The 15,318-nt window shown below is 42.4% G+C and overlaps 2 protein-coding genes across 2 annotated transcripts; one reads left to right on the plus strand and one right to left on the minus strand.

Annotated features, from left to right (window-relative positions):
- Positions 1-1,532: 1,532 nt before the first annotated feature.
- ALG2 (ALG2 alpha-1,3/1,6-mannosyltransferase) lies at positions 1,533-6,252 on the minus strand. Its single transcript, XM_017847726.1, has 2 exons — positions 5,696-6,252; positions 1,533-2,999 (listed from the first exon to the last, which is right to left on the minus strand). The coding sequence occupies exons 1-2, from the start codon at positions 6,041-6,043 to the stop codon at positions 2,097-2,099; spliced, it is 1,251 nt and encodes a 416-aa protein (XP_017703215.1). The 5' UTR covers positions 6,044-6,252; the 3' UTR covers positions 1,533-2,096.
- A 90-nt stretch (positions 6,253-6,342) lies between these two features.
- SEC61B (SEC61 translocon subunit beta) lies at positions 6,343-14,599 on the plus strand. The gene is made up of 4 exons (XM_017847727.1): positions 6,343-6,512; positions 6,692-6,789; positions 12,047-12,148; positions 14,321-14,599. Exons 1-4 carry the CDS (start codon positions 6,510-6,512, stop codon positions 14,406-14,408), a joined length of 291 nt encoding a protein of 96 aa, XP_017703216.1. The 5' UTR covers positions 6,343-6,509; the 3' UTR covers positions 14,409-14,599.
- The last annotated feature ends 719 nt before the right edge of the window (positions 14,600-15,318 follow it).

A 15,318-nucleotide genomic window follows, 5' to 3' on the forward strand; every position in this document is an offset into this window, starting at 1 on the left:
AAAGGGAAGAACACCTACACCTCAGTGAATTGTTGTGCAGTAAGCATCTGCTATGTATGTATCTCCTATCATGCCCTGCACAAAGTAATTACCAGAATGACTGTGGATAAGGCCCCAACAATTCACCTTTAATGTTCCATGCTTCTATTTTCCCTAACTTCAGCTTAGTTTTGGAAGCTGTGAACACCTCTTAAGGGCGAAGTTCCATTCTAGGGTCCAGGAACCAGGAACTAATGGGCAGAAGCTGGAAGCTCATGGCAGGCAGGACTCTATCCCTCCCAGACCCGTGAAATCTTACTGTTACTCACTCGGGCTTAGGACAATGAAGTGAAGCTAAAATCAGGGTCCATGGATCCATGTAGTCCATTTGGAAGGATCTGCATAAAAATGGTCAAATATGCAAATGTTTAGTGCTGCTTAGTAAGGTAAGCACCATGTTATAGGTCACAGTGTGGCCAAGTCTATCTGTGCTAAACTCCAAGATAAGAGCCACCAGGCTTCCTGGAAAGGCTCCATTTCTCAGAAACACATGAACCAAATCATACCTTCTGTACTGCATGGTAAGCTTTCTCGATGCCAAAGAAGATGGAATGCGACAGAACTTTTAATCCCATAAAAGACTCAATATATTTGGCACCCTCATTTTATAGTACTCCTTTTTGGTACAGAATCATTTTGCCAAAATACTCCTGTGACACAGATGCACATGATAAACTGTAAAATGCAATTTCACTCATTGAAGAGCCCCAAAAGAACAATATGGTAGTGTAGCATGAACCAACACGCAACTTCTAATTTTCAATATCCCCAAATTGCAAAATACTAATAGCTAATATATCTACTACATGCCAAGTATTAAGTACTTTGTAATTATGATCACAATCTGTTATAACTGCACTATGAGGAAAGCAGAACAGTACAATTATCTCACTTTGCAGATGAAACAGCTGAGGTACAGAGATTAATTTACTCAAAATCATATAGGCTATGAGGCTCTCAAGTCTAGCTTTTAAGAGGTGATAAATGTGGAGCCTTTGGCTAGTAAGCTTTGCTACTCTTGGAAATGAATTTATCCTTAGAAGTATGTTGAAAACTACTATTTATAATTTGCTGTTACACCAACAGGTAAACAGTGAACTATAAGTTAGTGTCATGAAAAGATCAGTGTCATGAAAAGGCTAGAGTATATGGAGGAGGAAGATCACTTCTGGTTTGGGAAGTGGCCAGAGAGTCAAAGAAAGCTTTGCAGCAGTGGCATTTGAGCTAGGCCTTGGAAGATAAAAAAACATTTGTGTCCTGTACTTAGTAGGAGCTTGGTCAAGACAACATAAATATTAATAAAACTAATGACCTAGATGATATTAAGAAATAAGCCCTAAACAAGGTGCACAACACATTTGTGACAATATTTTTTCCAGTATCCACACACTTTTTACAAACTGGTGTGCTACTCCAGTTTGGTTGTCATATCCATGTTCATAACAATACCAAAATAGATTATGGAGACCAAAATCTAATATTGTTTCTTTTTCATGATAAACATCTTTTATTATATCTCAGTGTGCAAAAATACAAATTATCTTAAAAAATTACAGAGCACTCTCGCTACGGATCTGAGCAAAGACATGACGAACAAAAATTCCCTAACAGATGACAGTGAACACTTCAGTGGATTGATTCTGGGAACTACAGTAGCCCTGTTCTCATTATACTATGAAGCCAAATTAATCAACTTTGATAATGATACACACTTAAACTATCAAAACCAATTAAGGCACAGTATCATTCAAAATTTATAGACAGAAGAGCAATAATCCCAAGAAAATATAATTACTCTGCTGAACATGGAATTATACATTTGTAACTTAACACTGGCAAAATTTGGAATGATTATAGCATAAGAGATTGTTTTTCTGAAAAGTGGACAAGGATGTGTGGTATATAGGAAAGTGGCTCAGATTCAAGACTCAAGTTTATTTTTTAAAAGATCTCTTCTGCATTAGATTCTAGGTTTCTTTTTTGGTTTCAAAACTGGGTCCACAATCCATAAAAATGACATTAATGAACATAGCATAAAGATCTTAAAAAGAATCTGATTATACCAGCAGTTTGGTAACATATTGGTAGAGCTGTTCTGTAAATGCTTCAGGGGAAAATTTTTCCTTCACCCTGGCTCTTCCAGCCAGGCCCATGGTGGCTTTTAAGGAAGGTTCATGGATGAACTTTTCTATTGCTTCTGAGAAGTCCACTGGGTCAGGCTCACACAGAAACCCTGTGACACTGTGGTCAATGGACTCCAAGGGTCCACCTGAATTAACAGCAATGACTGGGCACTGCATGTACATGGCTTCCAGAGGGACAATGCCAAAGTGCTCATTGCTTGGTGTGTAAAGCACACACGTGCAGCTGTGGAGGAGGGAGATTTTCTGTTTGTCTGAGAAAGACCTCAAGAAGGTCACATACTGGCCAAGGTCAGACTGTTGGACCATTTTCTTCAATTCCTGGTAATGTTCCACATTCTCCAGGACTCTCTCGTCATAACCACCTGCCACGATCAGATGAACCCTCTCCCAATCTTGGGATGTCAATCTTCCACGCAGCTGTACTAAGGCTTCCAATGCCAAAGTCAGATTTTTCTTCCTTTCGTATCTGTTGATAGAGAGCAGCAGGAATTTTTTCCCCTTGGGGACTAGGTCATCAAGCTTTTCAGGAACAACTGAGTCAAAACTGGTGACATTTAGAGATGGATAGAGGACATCAGGGTGTATGTGAGACAGGGACTTGAATGTTTTCTTAAAAACAGCAGCTGTAAACTGGCTGTTGACTAAGATGCAGTCTGCCATGCCTGTGGTGTATTCCTCTATCCAGTCAATCGGGGCCCTGTATAACCGTTTAAGAAAAGAATCTCTCTTGGTGAGAAGCAGATCTGGGAAGTGACAGTAAAACAGGATCTTCTTCCGCCGTCTAGCCAGCCTGAACACTGGAATACAGGCGGACACCTAGCCAAAGCAAAAATCAACAGCAGATAAAGTGGTCAACTCAACTTCAACCAAACCAAAAACACAGACACCCACCCTGCATGCTAGTCTGTGGGTTCCTCATAGGCAATGTCTACTTCTGTTTTGTTCCCCAAGACTCTCAGCCAGTACCATATGCCTAGTGTACAGAAGGCTAGAGACGTTTGCTAGATGTGTGCTAAATATTTAAAGCTTCAAGTCCAGTGGTTTCCTCTTGAATAGTGCTGTCTAATAGAAATCTAGTAATATTAAAAATGTTTTCAAGGGTGAAATTAATTTTAACATATTATTTACCCAAAACATCATTTCAAAATGTAATCAATACTAAACAGTATTAATGAGATACTTTATATATACATATATTTCACGTTAAATCTTCAAAATCAGTTTGTATTTTAACTTTAGCGCATCTCAGTTTAGACTAGCCACATTTCAAGTGCTCAACAGCTACATGTGGCTAGTGGCTACCATATTGAACAGTGACGCTCTAGATCTTTCTCCTCCTAAGGAAATGAATGAATGAACTACAGTAGTTGAGAGCACAAGCTCTAGATTCAAGACTGCCAGGGTTTGAATCTCAGCTCTACTAATTGTGTGGCCACGATCAAGTAATTTATCCCACTCTGGGCCTTAGTTTCCTCTTCTGTTAACACGGTGACAATTATAGTTCAAAAAACCCATATAATTTTTGTGATGACTAAATGCACTGATATATGCAAAACACAAGGAGTTTAGCACACAGTATGTACTCAATAAATATTAAAGCTAGTCATCTTTGAGCATGAACTACATGCTGGCATTACTACAGACTTTCTTGTTGGGTAATTTTTATAAGTCATTTTAGTCTCAGCTAACTTAACACCTGAAGAAGGTAACTTTAGGCATAACGTGCAATTTATTCAAAGCCACTTAATTAAAGCAGTAGATAACAGAACTTGAATCCAGGATGCCTATTTCCAAGTCAATATTTTTCCTCTACCCACTATAGTCTCAGCTGCCTCATGCCTACTGACACATGCAGGATGTTTGGTCAATGTCCATATTACTTAAAAAGAAAGCTTCCATGCAAACAAGGATGATGAAAAGTAACTCAGGAGTCATAATTAAAGAAACACAAATACAAATGTGATGCCATTTGCACCTATCAGTTTGGCAAAGATTAAAATGGTTAATTTTAATATCCAAGGCAGACAAAAGCATGGATCATACATTGTTGGGCAGTAAAGTGACAGGCCTCTTTGGTAGATAAACTTGGCAGTAGCTGTTGATATTTAAAATTAACAACTTTTAGACACACCAACTTTAGGAATTTCCTCAAAGGACGTATTTGCAGAAGTACAAAAAAATAAAAAAAAAGAAGTAAAAGGATGTTCATTACAACACTGATCTATTCACAAAAAAACTAGTCACAGCATTAGTGCCCTTTAAGAAGAATGTTTAATTATGACACACTTAAACAAAAGTGGATTTTCTGGCCACTATGAAGAATGAAGTGAATCTCTAATATTCATACATAAGAATGTCTCGGCTGGGCACGGTGGCTCATGCCTGTAATCCCAGCACTTTGGGAGGCCGAAGTGGGCGGATCACGAGGTAAGGAGTTCGAGACCCGTCTGGCCAACATGGTGAAACCCCATCTCTACTAAAAATAGAAAAAAATTAGCCGGGCATGGGGCGCGCGCCTGTAATCCCAGCTACTCCGGAGGAGGAGGTTGCAGTGAGCCAAGATCGTGCCATTGCACTCCAGCCTGGGAGACAGAGCCACTCTGTCTCTAAATAAACAAACAAACAAACAAACAAACAAATAAATAAATAAATAAATTTTTGTTGAAAAAGAAGGAAGATGCCTAAGAGTAGGTATGTCATAATACCAATTATGTACTAAGAAGAAGATATGCCTATGAAAAGACACAGGCTGGTGTCACCACAACTTCTGAAAAAATACAAGAGAAACTTAACGGTGGCTATCTTCAAGGAGTAGAATAGGATGGGGCTTTTGGGTTACATCCTTCTATACTACTGAATTTTTAGTCGAGTAAATGTTACTTTTAAAGTCATCTTTTTTAGGATGGGAAAATGCATAAAGGAGAGTCGAGAATAGCTACAGGGCAGATCCAGGTGGACATTATCGACCAAGGTAAAAGCTTGAACTTTTCTCCAAAAACCAATGGGGAGCCATGTACAAGTTTTAATAGGAGTATAATATATTCAGCTTGGCCTTTTTAACACGTGACACTGCTGAGGACGGTGTGGCCTGGCTGCGAACACAAGGACAGCGGGATGCAAATGGCCTGAAAGGAGAGTCAACAAAAATAACAGATAAGCGGTAAGACAACACGCGAGTTACTCATTAGTAAAAGGTGACTGAAGCTGACTTCGAATAACAGCGTTTCTCACAGCGAGCCCCAAGGACTATCTGCATCCAAATCACCCGATGACCGAGTTAAAATGCAGATTTCTGGGCCCCACCTCATGGCTCCTGGTCCAGGAATCTGCAACTTTAAAAATCTCTAACACTAAAGTTAGGGAACCACAGGCTCGCTCCCAGCCCTGACTTCTCCAGGTCAGTTCCGATCTTTCCGAATCGCAGACAGGGAAGGTCCTCTCTCAGGAGTCATGCCCGCGGCCGCCCTCCACGGCGAGCCGCACTCGCGCGGCCGGCCCCGCCGCCGCCTCACCTGGTCGCACACTACCACGTCGAACTCCTCGTCGGCGAGGAACAGCACGTAGAGCGCCAGGAAGACCATGCGCACGTAGGCGCAGACGGCGGCGCCGCGGCCGCCCCAGCCCAGGCCGCGCGGCAGCCAGTCTCCGGCACAGTGCACCGGTAGCTCGCGGCTCTCGGCGAAGCAGTGGGCCGGGTCGTAGTGCGCTGTCCAGATCTTCACGTTACACCCGCGCGCCTGCAGCGCCAACGCTGCGTCCAACACCAGACGCTCAGCGCCTCCCACGCCGAGGTCTGGGTGCAGGAACAGCACCGACGGCTTGGGAACCACGTCCCGTTGCCGGGCCTGCTCCTCCGCCATTGCCCTGGAGCCGCAACTGCTCCCCGCACCCTGAGGGGTCTTCTGCGCAAGCTCCGCCCCCTAGCTCCCAGCTGGCCACTGCGGGCCGACCCCGCCTTGCCGTACGTGCGTCAGTTAGGCCACATCAGCGCAAATCTGTGAGAGCCTAGTAACTGCCTGAGAAAATAGCTTGTCTGACCCTGGTTATATTTTTCCTTCGGTAGGGATTGGACTCTATGAAGGACGTTGTGATCCAAAGGAAGGAGGCCGGAGGTGTCTACTTCCCACACAGCAGGTAACTAAGTTACCTGTAGCAGACTATCTACAGGCATATCTTGAGACGACCCAGGCGTCCCTGGAGTCAGCGAGGACCTTGCCTGCAAGTCCGGGGGCGGGGCCTGAGCCAGTCTCTACAGCTGCCGGTCCTTCGGCGTCTCCGCAACTTTTCTTCCGTCCGCGTCAGCTCCTTGCCACCCGCAGCTCCAGCATGGTATGGCGGCCCTTCCATGATCTCCGCCTCTTTCAGGAGCCCTGACTCCTCCTGCTTTGCGCCGTGCCTTTTCTCTGCAGCTCCCTTGCTTCCCCCAGCCTCGGGTGCGGGTGTCTAGGCCGGGGTTTTGGGGCAGGCCTGCCGCGCTCACCCGTCTGTCTGCTTGTCTCCCTCTACAGCCTGGTCCGACCCCCAGTGGTACTAACGTGGGATCCTCAGGGCGCTCTCCCAGCAAAGCCGTGGCCGCCCGAGCGGCGGGATCCACTGTCCGGCAGAGGTAAGGAACCCTGCAGTTCGTTCGATTGCAGAGTCGGAGATAGGACCCAGGAACTCGCTGGTTCTGGGGTGGAGACCCTAACATATGAAGATTGACAGGGGCAAAATGAGCTGCTAGTGACGTGGCCATGGGAGTAAAGGCCTTTTGTGGTAGGCGACATTTTCTTCTCGTTGCTCAGTTTAGGGCACCACTCTTAAAAAAGGAAAGTTAACAAACTGGAATAGAGTCAGAGATAACTTTGAGAAAACCGATGTCATTAAACTGGTGTCTCTGGACCTGAGGTTTGCAGTCATATTTCCATCTGGAGGCCCCATAAGCAATCTGTCCTACAGATAACTCGTCCTACACAAAACTTAGTCTCTTTTCAGCTCAGCTCTCTCACTCTCAATTATATCTCCGTACTTCCATATGGCACTGTTGTACACTCATTTACTCGGAGCCAGAAGCGTCAGCGTTATCTTGGATTTTTCTTATGCTCTCTCTCTATCCAGTCATATGCCAGACTTTAAACTGTACTTGAAAGCCTTCTCATAAGCTCTTTCCTTCTCCTTACTGCCCTGCATTTGCTACTTAATCTTTCTCTTCAGGCTATTTCCTTTCCAATCCATCGTTCACTCTGCTGTTACTCACTCTTCTGCGTAGTTTCTGTTACTTTCTTGTTGCTGAACTAAAAAAAAAAAAAAAAAAAGCCGGGGGGTACCAAAGCTCTTAGTGGTCATTTCACCCTAACCTTTTTTTTTTTTTTTGAGACGGAGTCTCACTCTGTCGCCCAGGCTGGAGATCAGAGGCATGATCTTGGCTCACTGCAACCTCCACCTCCAGAGTTCAAGCGATTCTCCTGCCTCAGCCTCCTGAATAGCTGGGACTACAGGCACATGCCACCACGCCCGGCTAATTTTTTGTATTTTTAGTAGAGATGGGGTTTCACCGTGTTAGCCAGGATGGTCTCGATCTCCTGACCTCGTAATCCTCCCACCTCGGCCTCCCAAAGTGCTGGGATTACAGGCTTGAGCCACCGCACCCGGCCTTCAGCCTAATCTTTCTTTGCTGTCCTGTGATCCAGCACTCATGAACTCATTACTGTTTTCTGAATTCACAAATTTTCTTCCTCACTTCAAGGCAAATTTCTATTTATTTTCCAAGACTAAGCTCAGGGGTTATTTCCTCTTGAGGTCTTCTCTGACTGTAAGCAGCAGTAGCTACTAGTTTTCCCTTTTGCTCACGTAACATTTTGTTCATATCATTGTAAGACCAGTGATGTTTCCATGTCTATCTCCTTCATTAGACTTTTAACAGAGAACCTGTTCAAGTCATTTCTGTCCCCAGCACCCACCATAAGGCATGACACAATAAATAATGACTGCAGGAAGGAATCAAGCAACCATCTTGTTTTGGGATTTTTGAAGGAGCTAGTGGGGTTTTATCTAGGGAGGAAAAGATCTTGACTGCATGCATGGAAACTTCTTAAGGATGTGAAGAGGGATGTGACATTTGTTGACTGCAATAGGTAAATCTAAAACTGATGATTTGAACTTACATGAAATATTTCACATCAGAACAAAGAAATTCTAATAGAACTGTCAGAAATGTAAAATTATCCTGAATGATTGTGAGTTCCCTGTCACTGGGATGTTCAAGAGGAGTGTATCAGGCTGTGGTTTAACTTATATGGGCTTTGAGTGCCGTCCCCTTCCCACCCTGGGTTTCAGAGATTGTTTGTGCAGGAATGGAAAACATGCCCTGTGGGTGCAGTTCCTTGGGAATGGTTCTGCCTAATGAGAATTGGTAATACTGTGGCAGGGAAGTTTGGCCATCCGAGAATCTGTAAAGAAATAAAAGAAAAGCACATATTTATCAAATGTACATACGATAATGGAATTATTTATTTAATAGTAAAAATGAAATAACTGATGCACAAGTGAAATGGAGAACTTAAACATTTGAAGACAGATGCAGTTTTTAAAGTTGTGGGTGTTGGTGTGTCATCTTTTAGGATTCAGTGTGATAGAGCGAGTGTAACTAGAAAGACCGTGGTTGTATGTATTGAGAGACCTGACAGTGTTTCCTTCCAGAATTTTGGTAGTGATTAAGTATCATTTCATAAGTATAATGTAGTAAGTATTGGTTGTGTAAGAATATCCTCGCTTTATAAGTCTTAGAGAAAACATTGGAAGTTAATGATTCATGATAGTGCTTTGGATTATGTTGTCTGCAGAGCTGCATTCTCCATGCTTGATGAGGTAATAGATACTACCTTGGAGGAGAAATGTTATTAAATTTAAGCTCAGGCCGGAGTTGGTGTTCTTGCTCTCCTAAATACAATGAAAAGGAACTTGCTGTGAGGAGCAATAATGCTTTATAAACTGTAAAGGTGTGAAGTGCCACATACTGTTCTAGCAGGATTAATGGGAATCAGGGATATTAAGATGGCGGAATAGCCACCAGTGTATAGACATCAAGGTATTGAGGTCTACTACATGCCAAATGCTGTTTCATCTCCAAAGATGGGTCTGTGATCAAGGTAGGCAAGGTTTGGATTCACGAACCTTGTATTCCACTGTGGGAGATCAAAAGCAAGGAAAATAAGACAATGTAATTTCAGGCAATAAGGGCTATGAGGATAAAGCTGGGTAGGGGATAGAGAGTGGTGGGGATAGGGTGAAGGTAGGTAGTTGTTTTAGATAGGATGTTCACAGTAGGTAATACCTGAGTAGATACCTGAAAGGAGCAAGAGAGCAAATCACACAATGGTTTGGGGACAAATAGGCTTCCTAGGCAAAAGGAATGGGTAAGTATGAAGATTCTGAGGTCAATAAGCTTAGCTTTGAGGAGCAGACAGAAGCACCATGTTAGAACAAAGTATGTAACTGGTTAGTTATGAAAACCATTGTGTTGAGGTATAGAAGGGAGAGGCAGTTATACAGTGACCATAAAGAAAGGGTAAAATAGCCCCCAGATACAAATTTGAGAGATTCAGGTGTGCTTTATTAACCTTTACTTAGCTTCCCCTAGGGAATGGGAGGTATTTTTGAGTACACTTTCGTATTTCTAGGGGCCCTGGTTTTCAAATACTCTTCTGTGTTCCATGTGCCAGCAGAAATAAGAAACCTTAAGAGAAGCCAGACTGATTCCTCTGGGGCTCCTGTAATTCCAGGAAACTTTGAAGTCAGGAACTGGAGGTGGGAGATTGTGGGAATAGTAGGAAGTACATGGGTCCAAGTCCTGGCTCAGTCCATGCCTTACTGTAATATGTTCATACCGAGTTTATCTTCTAGCTTAAAATCCTTTTCAGTGAACAAGGAAGAAGATTTCAGCTGCATACCCCACAGATGAAATGACGTGTATCTGTGTGTGAAACGTTTTCTAAGGACATGAATTTTTCTGTAAATTCCTGTACAGTTATGTTTTGCCATTTACAATCAGTTTTCCCGTAGAAATGGTCACACAGTGAAGTTTTAAGTTCCCAGGATACCACGTAGTCCATAATTAATGTATCTGAAATACAATCCTTGTAGTACAATAGACACAACTCATGGTTTGACACCGATTGCTTTCAAAGTTCGGGCATGATCACAGCTCTTCCTGTTAGAACCAGGACTGCACTCTCCCACTCCGTCGTGTAGCAGGGCAGGCTCCCTGAGCTGTAGATGGTGCTTCCTGCATTCAGAGTGTGGAGTAAAGACCGTGGTTGGGTAAAGTGGGCATGAGGACCAGAATGGGGAGGAAAGCAAGAAGAGATGGTAGGAGTAGGGTTTTCACTTCTGTTCTCTGCCCTATATGCCCTTCCCTTTTTCAAAAATCGAGAATCATCAGCCCATAGATAGTGGAATGAGATTTTGAGGGAGGATATACTGGGATTTGATGCTGAATGGTGCAGGCAGCAATGAGACAGGCTTCCTCTCTCTCCTCCCTACTAGGACTTCTGAGTTGTTGATACATGAGCTGAAGAAGATTGCTTGTGACTTCTTGCCACTTGCCGGTTACCCCCATATTGTATCACTCCAACATGGGAAGCGATGAGCAGCCGGGGGAAGTACTGCATGGAAGGGTAGTTACTGCATCAGGTTCCCTGGTGACTGAGGGCTTCTCCCAAAGAGGAGAGAAAGGATTCCTTGGGCCTATTGCTGGTCAGCGGAGTCCTAAGTGCTGCTAGACTACTTCTGTCTGCCAGGGCTGTGTGTATCACATAGTGTATCTTACAAGCCTTGATCCCCTTGTGAGAGACACATTTTGGTTGGGTGTTCTCTGCATTTTTTTACATTCTACCTCTGTCTGCAAGATCTGTGGTCACTATATTAAAGTAGTGAAAACACGGCCAGGTGCAATGGCTCGCACCTGTAATCCCAGCACTTTGGGAGGCCATAGAGGGCGGATCATGAGGTCAGGAGTTCAAGACCAGCCTGACCAATATGGTGAAAAGCCGTCTCTACTAAAAATACAAAAATTAGCTGGGCATGGTGGCGTGTGCCTGTAATCCCAGCTCCTCAGGAGGCTGAGGCAGAAGAATCACTTGAACCCAGGAGGCGGAGTTTGCAGTGAGCCAAGATTGCACTACTGCACTCCAGCTTGGGCGACGGAGTGAAACTCCGTCTCAAAAAAACAAAACAAAACAAAAAAACAAAAAACTAGTGACAACACATAACAAAGTAGTTTTTTATAAAGTGTCCCATACTCTATCTATCTTGGGACCTGGACATAATTAAAGCTTAAAGTTTTTGTCTCTTTGCAGTAAATATACTAATTTTAAAATACCTCTTTTAAAGTAGCCATTTTAAGATCAGCTTGTATGGATTCAGGGCATTTTAAAACAGGGATTTATTATGTGGCTTCGTGAAAAATGCATGTGAGGAGAAAGTGAAATGCTTTGTCCATATGAGGCAGCTGGACGTTTTGGGCATGCAGTTGGGCTCCAGGGTCAGAGCCAAGTTCACATCCCAGCTCAGCCACCTGTTGGCTGCAGGGTCTTAGGTACTTGGCTTAACTTTTTCTGAGACCAATTTGCCTCATTTATAAAATGGAAAAATCGTGACTGCCTTTCAGGGTTATTGTATGCGTTGGCATCAGGTAGGCACTTAGTTCATTGTGGTTTTCATGATCAAAGGAGTAAAAGCAGGAATTTGGGTGGAGTCTAGCAAAGAAAGTTTTTTGTTTTTTGTTTTTTTTTGTTCCTTAACAGTATAATAATGGTAGCATATGTTGTAATGCTATTCTAAGAATTTCCAGAAAAGACCATTTGTAACATTTTCCTCTCTTTCAGGAAAAATGCCAGCTGTGGGACAAGGAGTGCAGGCCGCACGACCTCAGCAGGCACCGGGGGGATGTGGCGATTCTACACAGAAGATTCGCCTGGGCTCAAAGTGTACGTCTTAGGAACAGTCCTTGTGTTTCTGTCCAGTGGCAGCAGGGCAGCAGTGGCAGCGCTCTGTCTCTGTCACCAGTGGTGCTTGCCTTGATGAGATTTACTGTACACAACAGCCTCGTTTGTGCCAGGCAGGCTGGGCTTGGTTTGCCTGTTTATCAACCGATTAGGCAGTGTAGGGCCAGGAATGACATCTCTTCATGGAGTGAGGGAAAGGAAGGGAAGTTCTTCATGGAGCTATGTCGAAATAAATAATGAGAACAGAGAGAACTGGAGGGAAAACTGCTTAATTAGATGAAATTGCTCTTCATTTAGTGTTCTTGCCCCATACTGAGAAATAGGAGTAATCATTTGAATAGGAATTGGGTGATTTTTCAAAGTTCTCCTGAAGGCATAAGCTGATATTATTACAACCTGATGGAGGTTTTCCCATTAGGCTGTGTTACCAGGAGTTCCTTGGCCTTCTTGCCTTTGGTGGGTGGTGAGTAGACTCAGGAGGGTGAACATATAATACCACTTTCCAAGTTGTTAGGCTTTGGAGTGCTCGTTAGGTGATGGGAAATGGGTATCCAGGGACCCCTATCCCCATGCCTTGCTCAGGGTTTCTGGTACTGTGTGACAGATCTCATCCCACAGATTTCTGTTAGGTTCCAGAACACCACTGCTTGCAACTTGGTGGATGAGGATTAGAAGTAATAACAGCAACTCTCATTTACATAGCACTTAGTACTTTTCAATGTCTGTTGTCTAGTTTGATCTGCCCAGCAATCCAGGGAGGTGAGAGATGTTACCATTTTGTAGATGAGGACCTCAGGCAAAGTGGCATGCTCAAAGACACACAGCAAGAGGAGGAACCGGATATTCTGATTAAGTCCTATGCTCTTTGCATATTGTCCATCTGGTTAAAAAAAAAAAAAAAAAAAACAAAATTGAATTAATTTGGAGTAGTTTTAATTAATTTAACCAGCATCTTGACTTGGATCACAAATTTAGTTTACAAAACCTTCCCTGGAATTTTTGTTTCCTCTTATATTGGAGACTTATATGATAACATAAGAATATATCTAGGAAGTAATTCTTGGGGTTGGGGATATGTGAGGTGGGGATATCCTGACTGCCAACCTTTTGGTCTTTGGTGGAGGTAGTTTGAGTATTTCAGAGAGAATTTTTTTTTCTCCTTTAGGGATAGGGTTTTGTTCTGTCACCCAGGCTGGAGTGCAGTGGCGTGATCATAGCTCATTGTAGTCTTGAATTCCTGGGCTCAAGTGATCTTCACTCCAGGAGACAAAATTGGATAAATTTGGATTAGTTAATTAGTCCTGAGTAGTTGGGACTACAGGTGTGCACTACCACGCCTGGCTAATTTTTTTGTACAAGCAGGATCTCGCTGTGTTGCCCGGGCTGGTTTCTAACTCCTGGCCTCAGCCTCTCAAGGTGCTGTGATTATAGGCTTGAGACACTGTACCCAGCCTCAGAGAGAACATTTGAAGCCCGTTGCTCTTCAGGGGACTCATTTTAAACCCTTCTCAAGAAGGTTGTCTTTTAATTTTTATGGGTATACAGGTGTATATATTTATGGGTTATGTGAGGTGTTTTGATACAGGCATACAATGTGTAATAATCACATCAGGGTGCATGGGGTATCCATTACCTTAAGCATTTATCCTTTGTGTTATAAACAATCCAGTTATACTGTTAGTTACTTTACGATATACAATTAAATTATTTTTTACTATAGTCACCTTGGTGTGCTAGCAAATACTAGGTCTTATTCAGAAGATTGTCTTTAAATAAATCTTAATTTGATAAAGAAAAGTTTGATAATTGGTTCATTTGCACTGAAAGACTTTTCTTTTTTTTGAGAAGACAACAAATACTTGAAATTAATGTCTCCAAGACATCAGATCATTTCATTTGTATATATTTTGATATGTTTTACTAAAAGATAAGGGCTCATCCTTTCTAAACACAATTGCAGTGCCATCATCACACGCTCAAAATATCCACAGTAATAATTTTAGGAATATTTTTAAATGATATAAATAATGTTTCTGGATGAACCTTGAGTGCTGCCCACCTTACCTCTACTTTTCCCCTAGGTAATCTTTAGTATTGCAGATCTAATAATATATTATTACTAAAAGTAAGCATGCTTTCTCTTCTTATTTCTAGTGGCCCTGTTCCAGTATTGGTTATGAGTCTTCTGTTCATCGCTTCTGTATTTATGTTGCACATTTGGGGCAAGTACACTCGTTCATAGATTCAGTTACATCCATCTGTCATCTGAAGAAGGAGGAAAAAACCCAACATTTCTTGGACCAAAAGTATAGTGACTGTCTGTTCATGAGAGAAATTTTCTGTAAGCTTGCTGTTTTACAGGGGATTTATCAATAATTGATTTTGAGGAATCAGTTTTTTTCTATGGCTAATAAACTTTTTAATTCACTTATACTGAGTCTGATCATTGATGCCTCACTGCTAGGGCCCTTAGTCTTTCTGCCTTTAGATTTGTAAGTAAATATGTAGAAAATATGTCTTGTGAATATTGAGTTTTTTGTTGGATTGACAGTTCCTCACATGACCATGTGGTTATTCAAGTCCAAGATTCTGTAATTCCCCTTGGCTTGTTTTCTTCTAGGTATTTCTGCCCTGGTGATTGTCCTTTTGGGTATTCTGTGGTTATCAAGGAGTGTGTCTCTGACTCCATCAGACAGTTCTGTGTCCAAAGGCAGCTGGTACTCAGGAGAACAATCAAACAAGAAACCAGAGATCTTGGATGAAATGTTGTCGCAGTCTGTTCTTTTGTCTTTAAGGCCATAGATTATATTTTGCCTCTTGTTTATCAGTTCTTAATTTTATGAGTATAGACCAGGGATTTCCATTCATCTACCTCTTATTATTAAACCCTTTTTGAGAGAATTCATTTGATAAATTGGATTTCTCAAAATTTGGTAAGACTTATCCAATCAGAGTGAGATACTAGCATTTTTCCACTGAGTCGATATAATTCTAACCAGAAATAAAACTTAAGTTTCACTTAGCTTATGTTGCCATACTGGGTATAAAGATTCAGTTTCTGGTAGGCCCTAGGAAATGCTAAGAATTGCTCAAAGGTAGCATACTGCAGCCAGAACTCTAAGCCAGAATTTCTGACAAGAGAGGGTATTCCC

Source organism: Rhinopithecus bieti, unplaced genomic scaffold, assembly GCF_001698545.2.
Source record: "Rhinopithecus bieti isolate Rb0 unplaced genomic scaffold, ASM169854v2 scaffold_29830, whole genome shotgun sequence".
Taxonomy (NCBI): Eukaryota; Metazoa; Chordata; class Mammalia; order Primates; family Cercopithecidae; genus Rhinopithecus; species Rhinopithecus bieti.

Excerpts from the sequence above, each read along its gene's own strand:
- ALG2 (XM_017847726.1), bottom strand. The coding sequence starts at position 6,043 with ATGGCGGAGGAGCAGGCCCGGCAACGGGACGTGGTTCCCAAGCCGTCG. Across the intron at positions 3,000-5,695 it reads ACGTGGTAGTGTGCGACCAG|GTGTCCGCCTGTATTCCAGT; the intron begins GTGAGGCGGCGG and ends TGCTTTGGCTAG.
- SEC61B (XM_017847727.1), top strand. Across the intron at positions 6,790-12,046 it reads GGATCCACTGTCCGGCAGAG|GAAAAATGCCAGCTGTGGGA; the intron begins GTAAGGAACCCT and ends CCTCTCTTTCAG. Across the intron at positions 12,149-14,320 it reads GATTCGCCTGGGCTCAAAGT|TGGCCCTGTTCCAGTATTGG; the intron begins GTACGTCTTAGG and ends TCTTATTTCTAG.